At 38.6% G+C, this 13,445-nt stretch overlaps 1 protein-coding gene across 2 annotated transcripts in view; it reads right to left on the reverse strand.

The window, feature by feature from the left end:
- Positions 1–13,231, reverse strand: part of polr3a (polymerase (RNA) III (DNA directed) polypeptide A) — a 23,461-nt gene extending 10,230 nt beyond the window's left edge. For both annotated transcript variants that reach the window (XM_035665541.1, XM_035665550.1), the window contains exons 1-20: positions 13,033–13,231; positions 12,397–12,532; positions 11,234–11,368; positions 10,290–10,464; positions 10,024–10,178; positions 9,413–9,652; positions 8,777–8,939; positions 8,298–8,434; positions 8,104–8,207; positions 7,874–8,015; positions 7,145–7,285; positions 6,923–6,992; positions 6,494–6,621; positions 6,272–6,410; positions 5,643–5,807; positions 4,808–4,980; positions 3,300–3,411; positions 2,135–2,253; positions 720–857; positions 86–256 (exon numbers count right to left, since the gene is read on the reverse strand). In XM_035665541.1, coding sequence (XP_035521434.1) covers positions 86–256; positions 720–857; positions 2,135–2,253; positions 3,300–3,411; positions 4,808–4,980; positions 5,643–5,807; positions 6,272–6,410; positions 6,494–6,621; positions 6,923–6,992; positions 7,145–7,285; positions 7,874–8,015; positions 8,104–8,207; positions 8,298–8,434; positions 8,777–8,939; positions 9,413–9,652; positions 10,024–10,178; positions 10,290–10,464; positions 11,234–11,368; positions 12,397–12,532; positions 13,033–13,076 — 2,787 coding nt within the window. In that variant the 5' untranslated portion in view covers positions 13,077–13,231. The remainder of the gene's footprint in view (positions 1–85; positions 257–719; positions 858–2,134; positions 2,254–3,299; positions 3,412–4,807; positions 4,981–5,642; positions 5,808–6,271; positions 6,411–6,493; positions 6,622–6,922; positions 6,993–7,144; positions 7,286–7,873; positions 8,016–8,103; positions 8,208–8,297; positions 8,435–8,776; positions 8,940–9,412; positions 9,653–10,023; positions 10,179–10,289; positions 10,465–11,233; positions 11,369–12,396; positions 12,533–13,032) is intronic.
- Positions 13,232–13,445: the final 214 nt, after the last annotated feature.

Below are 13,445 nucleotides of genomic sequence, written 5' to 3' on the forward strand. Positions count from 1 at the left end.
TGACTGCATTAACAAGAGGGGTTATGCAAGGGTTATGTGTCCAAGGGTGAAGATGAAAACTAAAAGAACAAAACATTTAACTCACCCGGATGTTGTCAAGGACTCTCTTAAACTCCAGTGGCTCATCCTTTCCCTCCATGTCAGCAGGGTCCAGACCATCCCCTCCATAAATAAACTGGATGATGTCGCCAGTGGAGCTGCGTACTGTCAGGTCGTACTGTGAGCACAAATCCTCCAGGGACTTAACCAGACGCCTCTGTCCACGCAGGCAGGAACACAAAAAAAATATCATAGTGACTTATATGACAGACACATTAAAAAAACACACTCTACCTGCACTAACCTGAAAGTACACACAATCCAGGCATATATCTGAAAATACATCTGAGATGCAACCTTGTGAGGATTTGCTGCTTTTCAGTGTTTTAGTGGGAATCACGTTGTGTTACATTTTGTTTGCATAAAAAGTGAAATACAAAAAAGTCTGATATTATATTTTTATATGTTATTCTATAAATGTAATTATCTTTTTTTATGTGTGCTAGCATGAAGGCTCTGCCAATTTCCCTTTAGTTGTAAAACCTTGTGTTGTACAATGATACATACACTTTATCGATCCTTTATCGATGAAGGAACAGCTGGAATTGTGAATCAATGTGCAGTTTGTGCTACAGAACAGTTTAATTAATTTTTTTACTTATAAAACCCTCAGGCATTACCTGCATGTATCCAGTCTCTGCCGTTTTCACAGCAGTGTCCACCAGACCCTCCCGGCCAGCCATGGTGTGGAAGAAGAATTCTGTGGGCGTCAGGCCAGAATAAAAGCTGTCGGCCACAAAGCCTTTAGCAGCAGGCAGCTGTTGGGAAAAAAAAAAAAAACATTAAGCAGGCTTCTCATCTACAAATGGGTCAAACTGGCTGCAGTTGTTATCGTTCATGTTATAATCCCATCAGTATTGTTTGTTATTCTTCTATATGCGATCCTTGGTAGAACAGTGATATGAATAGAATTGTTTAATGTCACAATGAGGAACTAATATAAGTTATTAATGTCAATGCAGTTGAGGGATGAGACAGTGTGAAACATGGCTGTAACACAGATATGATACCATGCACACCATCAGACATGAAACTCTAACTACAATGGAAGTAGTAGTCCGTCTGTCTGTCTGTCTGTTGATTGTCTTGACAACAGGTCAACTTCACACTGAACTGCTGAGGACCAAAGGAAGTGCAGTGTGGAGTGTGAAGTGGGTTGGATGAGCGGTTCTCGAGGAAGCTGAGAAACATCTCCCTGCAGAGCTGGAGAGCCCTCACAGTTCTCGATGCAGCCTTTGAAATGCCCTGGGAACCAGCCATTACTTGGGGTAGCTTGAGCGTGAATTCATAATTTTTAACAATAGTAATGAAATAGCAGTAAAGATTTAATTTAATCACTGTTATGTCTGGATGGAAAAACTCATTAGAATTAAATTTCAATGGCAGGGTTTTTATTTCAGCATTTCCTGCAAATGATAACGTTATTTACAATCAACGTTTTTAATTTATTTTGAAATTTTTAATACATAAAATGATTGTACACTTTACTTTTCATGTGTGTAGTGTGTCTTTGGCATTTGACATTCAGTCAATTAAATGTAATTTAACAAAGAAGCAGAAATAACAGTAACAATTGTGAATAATGGTTATGATAAAAACTATTATTAATAAATTGGGTGTGACTCATGTTTTGGGAAGACCTCAATAAACTGGTGGCATATTGTAATATTACTGTGTTGTTAATAAAGTTTAAAAAAAGCGAAAACTGGTGGCACATGTGTACATCTACAACTGTTGGTCTGTAACTGCTGCGTCTAGACCTGCGGGGGCTCTCCAGCTCGGCAGGTCGGTGATATTAGGAACACTGCAATGCTGGAGGCAGAGCAATCCGCCCATTCCAAACAGGCACAACACTAGTTCAATTAATTCAATAAAATTATAGTAGTAGTAACTTGTATGTTATTGCTATTTTCCTTACTAATTAAAAGAGAACTACCCACTGTATATCCCATTAAACTAATCAGAATTCCATGTGTATGATCCCTTTGAGATATATATATAACAAAATAATTACAATAAATAAATTGGCTCTTACTTTTGAGTGCTTTTCAAAGTGAGGCAGGGAGCGATTCTCAAAACCATCAGGTACTCGAGAGCCACTTATGGCCTGCTGGCCCACACAGGCAATCATCTGAGAGATATTAATGAAGGATCCTGTATGTATACAGAGCAGAGAGATGAAACGGTTAAACACAGTATACAAACAAAATATGAATATTAATGAAAATATAAGAAAGAGAACACACGTAAAGATTCTTAATTTGGTTGGAGCTGATTATATTGGCCGTTTTTGATACTGAATAGTTTCATACAACAATTGCGTTAATAGTAATAATGATTTATTGTTATTATTATAGACTGAAAATAATGCCTTTGTGGTGTGAGTGTCATATGACAGCTTCAAAGAGGGTGACGTCATTGCATCCAGTATCATATCATTTATCATTCTGCTTGTTACTCAGCCAAACTGATCTATTTTAGTCAATCTAAAGCTTTTTCCTTTCTTGTGTCTGCCTCTAGTGATGCCTTTAAGCCGGATCAAATTCAACCTTTTCCTGCTCGTAGGTAGTCAGGCTTTAGTTCTCATTCTGTTCCTGTTTCGCACCGTTTTCCCCCTTTCTGTAAATGGATATCAGTACACTACAGTGAGAACCACACAGTCTGGTTTACAAGAGAAAAGTTTTCCCTCATGCAGAACTCTTAAAACGTTTTTTTCCCTCAGCAGCATGTGGAGAACTACATCTTTCACTGCAACTTAGTGCTTTGTATTGTATGTGCAGGCCCCACTTCACTTCACAGTCCCTTGGTGGGGTCTGTATCAAGGACCCTTAAGAATGAAAGAAACTTATAATGTTCCAGCTCCTACTCGTAACTGAAAGAGGTCTGTAGAGATTTTGATAGGAGGTCATACACACATTGCCCCTGTCACTATGTCCCCAAATAAATCGACATCGAGAATCAGGGTTCACATTCTAAGGTGTTACTTACTTCCTGCTTGTGCTCAAAGGTTGTTGTCAGAATAACAAAGTATTTACAGATTAAGAGGATAATCTTAAAAGCAAACTATTTAGAGATCTATTTTTTTTAATTTGATTTACCCAGTTTCATCCATTGCCTCAGCATTCAGAACAAGTTAAACTCAAAAACACATGGAGCCAGAGATTTCATTATAAGTTAAGTTTCCTTTCCAACAAGCTTACCCTTAGAGCCGCAAAGAGCCATGATCAGAGGGCTGTTGCTCTTGTCGAGCTCCCTGAGGCAGGCACTGCCAGCTCGGTCTCTGATGACGGACAGCTCTCTCAAGATTAAAGCCTGTTGATGAACACATACGAAATAAAACAACCATTACCATGCACATAGTGAAGCATAAAGCATTTTCTCCCATACACTAATCACTGAACAATTTACCGTGTTGTACTAGTAAAAAATGGCACCATTACTGCTGCGCCACAATCAAACCTAATGCACTTTCGCCATCTGTAAAAGCCTCACATTTTTGGATTGCTAATAGACAGCGATCGCCCCTCTGAGAGATGAAGTTAGTCTGTGAATGTAGATGTTTTTCTAAAATTGGTTGTGACATGAAAGAATTAAGGTACCACTTTTTTATTACCTTTGTATGACTTCTTTAAGTGTGTGTGGTTGTAGTTGAACCCACTGCCTGCACTACTTTTCAAAATAGAAAGATGAAAAAGAAACTATGCAAGGAGCCTGGCTTTAGAGAGGGCATGAGGATTTCAAGGACATGCATTAAAATTCTCTCTATTTTTTTCCCAAAGCTTCAGGTTTAGGAATTAGAGCAGATAATTAATCTATTTTTGGTATAAACATCATATTTTGATTATTTTTATGCAGTATGATTCATGATTAGTTTGAGAACAATCATTTTTGTAGCATAATTTAATTTCCACTGAAAAAACTATATAAATCATGATGAGGTGAATTCGATACAATCTCAGTTAATTGTGCAGCGCTGTTATTTCAATATCCTAAATAACATACAGGCTTGCTTTCTAGGGAGGCACAGATTTATCATCAGATGTTTGCCTTGTTGACTGACAGCGATCTATAGGCATGTAAGATGGCATTTACTGACGTCAATGGCTACAGATTGCATGCAAATACCAGTGTGCTCCATGCAGCAGCACAGACAGTGAGCTCTGAGTCTGAAATGTTGGATGAGGAGAGAAAGAGAAGAGAGCTGAAACAAGGCAGAGATGCTTATCTTTGCAGATTTCTTTGTTCCCCTGGCACAAAAAGGCAAATGAATAATAAAAAAACATTAGCATCAGCTAATGGTCCACTTGTTATTTTGAGCGTTGGTATTGGCCCAGAATTCCCCCATCGCCTCGTCCCTATTGTTGTCTGTGACTATATTTCAGCAAGTAGCAGTTTCTACATCTCATCAACATATTTAAATCCTCCAATATCGACCGATTTTTTTATTATATAGACGCATACCAAACCCAAGATTGTAATAAGAATTCTTACTGAAGTCAGTCTGTCACACCACTGATGAGTCACTCCTGTGTGAAATGTCAGTAAGTGCCGTGAGGTAGGAAGGTGCCAGTTGCAAATAAAGTATCTAATAAAAGAGTTCAAGGGTGCTGTGCACGTGGCTGAAGCTTAAATAGCGAAGATCCAGATGATGTATGTGAATTCCCCTGGAAGTTAATGTTTTTGTATGCATATATGCTGTCACGCCCACCTCAAGAGTCTCCTCTGCCGTACAGCCGGGCTGCTGCTGCAGCTTGCCCGTCTTTAGAGCCTCAATGTATTCATCACACTTCTTATAACCGTCATCCAGCAGGTCGTGTTTGGCCTTCAGCAGACCCTGTCCAGGTGTCACGTCACCAATTCCAATAGAAAATCCACGGTTGGCTGAAAGTTGGGGTTAAAAAACAACAACAATTGACTTTAGAATCAATATCCCAATACATATCTGGGTTGCAGACTTATTTATCGTTGACCAAGGATTTAAAATGACCTACTATGTACCCCAGGGGTTGCCTTTTCCTAAAAAACCCTTAAAAACACATTTTCTATCATATATCTATATAGTGAGTAAACTGACGACCCCTAAGTAACATAATTTATGGATATTTCACATTATATTCAATGCAAAACAATAACAGAACAGAACCACTGATAAACTGAACAATTAACCCAAATAGTGAACAATGAATTTTAAGAAGATTATTTCCTGTGAATATTGCATCAGAGATGAGTTTTCCTGATGTTTTCCAATTCTCTGTCTGTCGTATGTATTTGCTTTTTTTCATTTTTAAAAATCATACATACTTAATCGGTCTCTTTTTTGACAGATTCAATGTCTTTATGGTTTTAGTTGAGTACATTTCAAATGCAGGATGAGAATATATCTCAAATAATAAGCTACATTTTAAAAATATAAAAAGTAATTTAGTTTACTTCACACTAACTTCTAATTCTGTCTTCCACCCCCCAGCCCCCAGTTAGAAACCAGTGATGTGACAATTTTCAATGTTCAGTGCATTGTAAGAGGTAACTCATTAAAACCCTACAGAGAAACACTGGAGCGAGTCTTGCCAGGCGGGACATGGCATTAGCAGCCTCCAGCTGACCCCAGTCTCGCAGCAGGATGTAGAAGATGTTGTTCTTGGAGCCGGATCCTAAGGTTCCCTTATCCAAGCTACCACACATCAGCTCGCTGTTGTGGATCACCACAACTGGAAACGTAAAAAGAATTGATGTCATTTAGTTCCCAGAATAGAAAAACAACCAGGTGAATATAACGCAGTGTAGTGCATGATCTGGTGCTGTTTGAGAATTTTCAGCTATAGATTATATATAGACTTCCACTGGAACCAATGTGATGGTAGGAAAAAACTATGTTTGCAATTGATCATCAATTGCAAATCGATGATTCCAAGAAACGTAATTAAAAACTAACAAAAGTGTCATTTCCGTTTTTGTTTTGAAGAGTTTTATATGTAATGCATAGCTTTTATTGTATTTTCAGACATTTTTCATGTTAGAAATATTATTTGAACTGTGTGCATCAATTGTAATATGACTATGATGTTGTAATAAAAGGCAATAAAAGGTTATAATATCATTTAACTTCCTCTGTAGCCAAATAAAACCTTTTGATTTGGTGTGTGTATTGGACATCTGTACTGAAGAAACTCACACGAGTCGTTGTAACAGAGATCCTCTCCCTTGCCACAGTACTGTTTGCCCTTGGTCCGCAGGTTCGCCTTGACTGGACATTCCTTACTCGGCTTCAGGATGACACTGAAGATCTGTTTGCCCGTCCACAGAGACATGGGCTGATGGACACACAGCACAGCAAAAATGTTGGTGGCAGGTCACAAATACGGAGTTATGCAACAAGTTCACCACAGTGAAGTACCTTCATTATAGCCGGGCGGGGGAGGGTGACCCTGATTTTTTCGTCTTTGCCCACAAGGATTGATGCCACTATCTGACAGGCTTTTGATCTGTCAAAGAAGGTGTCCTTCAGCGTCAAGAGGTAGGCCCCTAGGAGGTAGAAATATGCCATAAAGTCAATGGAACTAATATATTGTAGATTTTCAACTATGGCTGAAGTGCTCCCCCATCAGGGAGTAAATGGTTATTCAATACCTATGGATTATTCAAATATTTCTATGTTTTGCTTTATTTAAGCACTGAGTGAGCATTTTCTTATAACATCACTGACTTTTTCTCCACATTAGACAACATACACTTTTCAGAAACTGTGGAAGAGCCTCACACCAGGAAGCTCACATAATATAAAAACAGAGAATTGTGATTAGCTGCCACCCATCACGGCACTGACCTGTCAGGAAGTCCTGAATAGCAGCAATCAGCGGTTCGCCATTTCTCGGAGTGACAAGATTAGCTTTTGTCTGGAAGAAAAGATAATCATTTCAGTCAAACTGCTGTCAATTTCCTATGAACAATACGATTCCCGGAGACAGCAAAGAAAAGCTGTCTCTGAGAACCACACTGACAGTTTTGTGTATACTGTATGGACCACATGTGCTGTGATAATAAATACCCCCATCAGGACAAGGGCCTCAGCTTTGGCTTCTTCTGTCTGAGGCAGGTGAAGGTTCATTTCATCCCCATCAAAGTCGGCGTTGTAGGGGGTGCACACGCACTCATTGAACCGAAACGTCCTGTGAGGTTTGACTTTGGCCTGTGAGTTTGGGAACAGTAAAAACAATGTCATACACAAAGAAGCAAAAAGACCTATGACATGATCAGAATAAGAAAATGTTAAAATTTTAGGCGCAGATAATAACTTTAATTTTCCAATGTGTTTTGATCCGTCACAGATCTCTGTCAAGCACCTGTGTCTGATCGGTGTACAATGTATAATTATTTTTGTTGAGCAGATAATTAAAGTTATCATGGGAGCATAAAATCAAATACAGATCTTATTTGTTCAGCAGATAAATGCAGCAGCTTTTGGATTCTTCACTGAGCCTGAAAATTGCTTTTGCAAGTAAACTGTGGCGAGTTCATTAAGAGTAATAATGAGATGTGAACAAAACAAAAGGAAACATGCCAAACAAAAGCTTTTTTTTAAGGTAGAAGAGGAGAATGTTAACAACCTTGTTGAACAAAAGTTAAAAGTCATGCAGTTATTTCTTCCTGTATTGATATGTATGCCAAAAAAGAACATATCATTTTTTTTTGTGATGCTTCAGTTTAGATATTTAACACTAAAAGTTGAAAATGTAAATCTCTTCCAAGTCCATGGGACCTAAAAAACTAAACTTACGATGTGGGCCATGATGCTGAGTTTGTGCAGAGACGGCTGTCGATTGAAGAGAACGATGTCTCCGTCGATCAGGTGCCTTTCCACCACGTCCCCAAACCTCAGCTCCTGAGCTATTTTCTCACGGTTTCCATATTTTAAAAACCTGGCAGAAAAAAGGGGAGTCATTTTTGGTGGTGAACCGCATCAGGTAAGAACTAGATTTATTCTGAGTCAGAAGCAGCCAGCTTCACCTTTTCATCTGCGTGTGACGATTCTGGATAAAGTTAGCTCCGGGGTGAACTTCAGGACCATTGCGGACGAGTTTCCTCATTAGCTCCAGATTGGCTTTGTTCACCTATAACATAGCATTACATTCAGATAACTTTAGTTCTGTTAAGGAAGTGGTTGTTTAGTGTATTTGTTGTAGCCATGGAGCAGGGCTTACCCTTTCTGGGTACGTCAGGATTTTGGCCACGTGCACTGGGACCGCCACCTCATCGATCCTCAGGTTTGGATCGGGAGAAATGACAGTTCTGCCAGAGAAGTCCACTCTTTTTCCTGAGAGGTTTCCCCTGAACCGACCTGAATTTTTATTGTTAATAATTTTAATTTTTACAAGTGGAGAACAAAATTGACATAGCAAGTGTAAAATTACTTTATATTGTTAGTTCCTGAGGACATAGAACAAAAAACATTACGTCACAACTCATACAAGTCGGAAACATTTGAGACGATAACATTTAAATGCCAAGTTTACAATAAATACCTAAATCTGCTCTTTATTAAATGCTTTGGTTACCTTATCTACATAATATATAACCGAAAACAGGCAAGTACTAGTTAATTATGTACACGCTGTGCAAAAATTACATCAAAAACAAAAAAAATATGAATATTGGTCACAGGTTTTAATATACACTATACCTTGCTTCCCCTTGAGTCTCTGCACAAAGCCTCTGGTCCATTTCTTAGGTGCCATGTTTAGGGGGATGCCTGAGAGCTCGCTGTTGATGTATAGAGCACACTGCAGCTGGAGGAAGTCCCAGTCCTCCATGATCATCTGGGTCTTCGCCCCTGTCATTCGATGCTAAATTAGAAAAGTTTGTTAAAGTGGTTCTTTAAGACATTTTACTTGTAAGACTGGTAGTAACTTTTTAGATCAAGGCCTCGACAGTTAGCCGATAACAACCCTGGGCAGCATATGGATTATTAGAATTTTTTGAGGCAGGTTTGAAGGTTCAGGAGAGAGATTTCTTTATCTTAGGTTAATATTGAACCCACAATCTGCCCTTAGGCACGATTGTTAAAAAGCTGTATGCTCAGAAAAATAGCTGGAGGCTGCTGGAATCTGAAATGATGTTATGTTTTCCTATGCTGAAGGCTGATGATGTGAATAGCAAAGGGTCAGTTGGCCCACCGCAGCTCATTATTTTTAAATTAGTTCCATATTTTAGTCTGAAGTTCACCGTCTTCCAACTAGAAGCCCAAGTCTTATAAGTTCTTGCACATACCCTGCACTGGATAGAAGATAAGTAGCCTCTGTCAAAGATGGATACCAACCTTTTTGATGACATCGTTGAGAAAGATGATCTCAGTGAGCTTCATGGTGAGGTCGTCCTCGTTGGTGCCTGACTTCAGGTCGCTGACCACAGAGGGTCGTATGCAGAGAGGAGGCACCAGAAGGCGGGTGAGGATTAGGTCTGCAGGTTTCCCCGCCTCAGGGTTCATTAGCAGCAGGGGAATGTCTTCTTGTGGAATCCTCTTGAACATGTTCAGCACCACCAGAGGGTTAAGGTTTTCCTAGAGAGGATATAATTACAGCAAAATGAGGCTAAATACAGGTTAGTACAGGGTTTCTATCTATTCTGATAATTATAGTTATTTCCATACTTCAGCTTGAGGAATATAACCATGATTTTCTACACAAAAACCATCCCTTAGTAAAATATGTCAAACTTTTTGGTGTTTTATAAATATGTAATTAACCAATAAATAAAAAAGACTATTAATCTGACCAATCATTCAAAGCTAACTTTAAACACTTATTTCTTCAGTAAATAAATTCAAGGTTTGCTACCCAGGCCTACTTCAGCTGTACTGTACCTCATCACGTGCCATATCACAGCACCATGACACTAAATGACTGGAGTGTGAAAGTGTACAAAGTTCACCTGTGCTCTGGTCAGCAGAGGCTCCACCATTTTGTTGTGCTCAATGGCGATATCAAAAGACTGCATGAATTCTGACACAAAGGGATCCACCACCTTCTTGGTTGTTTTATACTTCTCATGGATGATTTTAAGCAGGCCGCACTTTTTCACTGGTCCTGAAGAGAAGAAAAAGAAACATGACTCAGCTTTTCCCAATTATTATATCGGGGGTGGCTGGCACAAAAAGTCAATGTCAGAAAGTAAATATCAGAAATGTCTTTTTTCACCATTGAAAGCGGAACAGTTCAGACAGATTGTCCTTTTGCGGCATTTATCAGAGATCTTCTTCTTCAACCCTCGTTTCTGGAGATAGGCCAGGTTAGGCCTTTTTAGGTGATCCATGAACTGCAGTTTATCCTCTTTCGTCAACATTATGCTCGAGCACGTCTTGCAAATCATCTGGAGACAAGACAAAATACCACATTAGAATGAATGCTGAAATTACAAAATGGTGAAATTATGACTTCTATATTTTTAAATCATATAACAATGCAAACAATAATTATGTAAGGCTTTCACAATATACAAATGTGGGGTAAAACTGTAGTCTTGATTTACATTATCTTACTGGCGATTTCTACACGTATGTACTTGTTCAAGAGATGGAAAAGATCGAGCTGAAGCATACACACACACAATTCTCAAAAACAGTATATTCCACCTATTGTAATGTTGATGTCTTGTGACACCTGCTGGCTGCATTCCACATGGAGGTATCTTTTTAATACATCATAATCAATATCAATGCTTCTTGCACAGTATGAAAGAATATGAACTTTGACTGAATTATGGTTACCTTTTTGATTATGCAAACTATTATTTGTCAAAATGTGTGAGTCTCCAAATGAATCTTTTTTTATGTCCATCTGTTATTTCATACACAGTATTAATTATTGCATTAGACTGTAAACTTAAGATAAGATAAGATAAGATATTCCTTTATTTGTCAGCATGGCACAGTTAAATACATAGTACAAATGCACAGTGAAAGATGCCTTCGTTGTAAAATCCGTAACAGCCCAGTATAAAGAAAAACAAAATACTACTACAGTAAAAACAGTAGTGATTGGGCACATAACACACAAGGTAAACAATATAAGTGTAAATATAAAACTAAGAAAAAAATAAAATAAAATATAGACTGTAAATATAACATATTAAATATAGACTGTAATATTCCTATGATGGCTTTGAAATAACCAACATGAAAACATGGAAGCTCCAGATCCAAGTAGCCATAATGTCCCAAGCAATCTGCCAGATTCTTCCCACATGTCAAACAGGGTCTGTCTTTCTCACTGGTGCCCTGCAGGAAACATGAGAGCAGAAGGGTGAGTCTGTAGTAGGAGGATGGATTACACCTACATGTTGTTTCATATGTAAAAATGGTGACAACATTGTACAATGTATTTTTTTTTTTCAATGTAATCATTCCTCAAATACTTGCATATACTTCAATCACATCAAGTTCACAAGTGTGAAACCTATGCAGTTTGATTATGTGCATCACGCTTTTAATAATTCTTTTTTTTCCCCAGTGAATATTGAGTCTCAGCTGAGGAAGATTTTATAAATGCAGACTTGTTGAGTCATACGTTAGTAATCGAACCAAACAAAGCCCTGTGATAACGGGACTTCAAACTGCATGCATCATCACAACCCTGTCTCTGAGAAATGTCATATTACTACATTGTTTTCCTAATAACATCGTAATTACAGAGACAACGTCATTTCTCATTCGCTTCACCTAAAATTAACACTTTACATGTTACACAGCATTTCATCCATACTAAATAAATAATAAGCAGACCACTTTAGATGATGATATTATTCTTTGTGCTAATTTTCCAACTCCATCCAAGTAGAAAGCTGGTATTGCAGCTAATAAAACACTGATTAAAAACTTGATGTTTATTAGAATTTATCACAGATAATATTAAATCAATGCAATTCATTTCACTTTGATTTAACCACATATCCTTCATTTTGGGACAGTGTCAGAGTATGTTTCCAAATGCTGTATCAAGTTTAAAGTTGACAGGAATATTGAGAGTGCACCGAGATGATTATCAATTTTTTACCAGCAACTTTTCATCCATTTTGTGCAGACGAGGAGTCAAATGACTCACCAAACTCCCTCTTTTATGGGAATGTGCACTGAGCCTGAGAGGAAAACCTGGATAACAAAGACGTTGATACCACCGCTGTGATACCCATTATCTCTGACTACGGTATCAGCCAGGAAAATAAATAAGTCGTATATGAAGTCGTAACATTTTGCAGGGTGTAAAGACACGTGTCCCAAGAGTCAAAGTGTCTGTGTCCATGCCATACCATACGGTGGTCCAGTACTCCATAGGATAGTGGGGTGTGTTTGGTGTCTTGGCTGTACAGATTCTTACTGACCACCTGGATGTGGGCCTGCTGACGCATCTGCTCAGCAGACTTCATCCCAAAGCAGATGTGGCTTCTGTAAAGTGTAAAGTACAAAGAGCAAAGCAGAGAAAATCACAGGGTTAATATCTCCAAATAACAGCAACTAGGGTAAACAACTTTACACATTTATCCCCACCAAGCATGGAAGTGATGGAAGTTCTCAGGAACCAATGCTAATAATTCATTATTTAACATTAAGTTCTGGTTAATGAATGCTCACCACACCCCCACTGCCACTGATTTAAATGCTTTGATCGACACTTGTAGATAATAGGCCGATAAAATCAAAAACATGAGCTCAACTGTCACATTTGAGCTGTTTTATGAAGAATTCCTCTTCCTATTAAGCACAAGTTACAAATGGTTAACTTTAATGCCAGTGAATTATGTGGCAGTTTGGTTGGACCACCGTACTCTCTTTAATAGTAACATAGTAAACAATATGTCAATATTAGCCACATTACAAACTGAATGACTCTGGCTAACCGGCGAGCTAACTAGCCAGCAGTGCCCCTCCGGTTTGTTATTACTCACATCTTTTTGGCCACATCTGTCTCTCTGAACTGCTCCTTCACCATTTTGGCAGTCTGTCCGAAACAAATAACAACAACAATAATTCAACTGTTATTCTGTCGTCATTCCAGCAGGCTAGACTTTAACGTGTAACCAGCACGCTGTCACTTTGCTCCCCCATGTTGTGGAAATGCTAGCGACATGCAATGTGTTGATAGCATGTGAGCCACTGTGGCGATGCCTTCAGGGTTAATCGGTAATCTAGCGTTCTTACCCCTGAAAGGTCAAAATGGCCTTAACAGGATGTGATTTTTTTTAGGAAGCATGGAGGAGAGCAGTGTGGTGTGTCTTATGGTAAGTGTTCACCTTTGACTGGCAAAATATTTAGAACATAAACTAAGAGTGTGCTTATTGCTAGTAAGTCCAACCAAAGG

This window comes from Morone saxatilis, unplaced genomic scaffold, assembly GCF_004916995.1.
Source record: "Morone saxatilis isolate NCDOM2014 unplaced genomic scaffold, NCSU_SB_2.0 Contig1, whole genome shotgun sequence".
Taxonomy (NCBI): Eukaryota; Metazoa; Chordata; class Actinopteri; family Moronidae; genus Morone; species Morone saxatilis.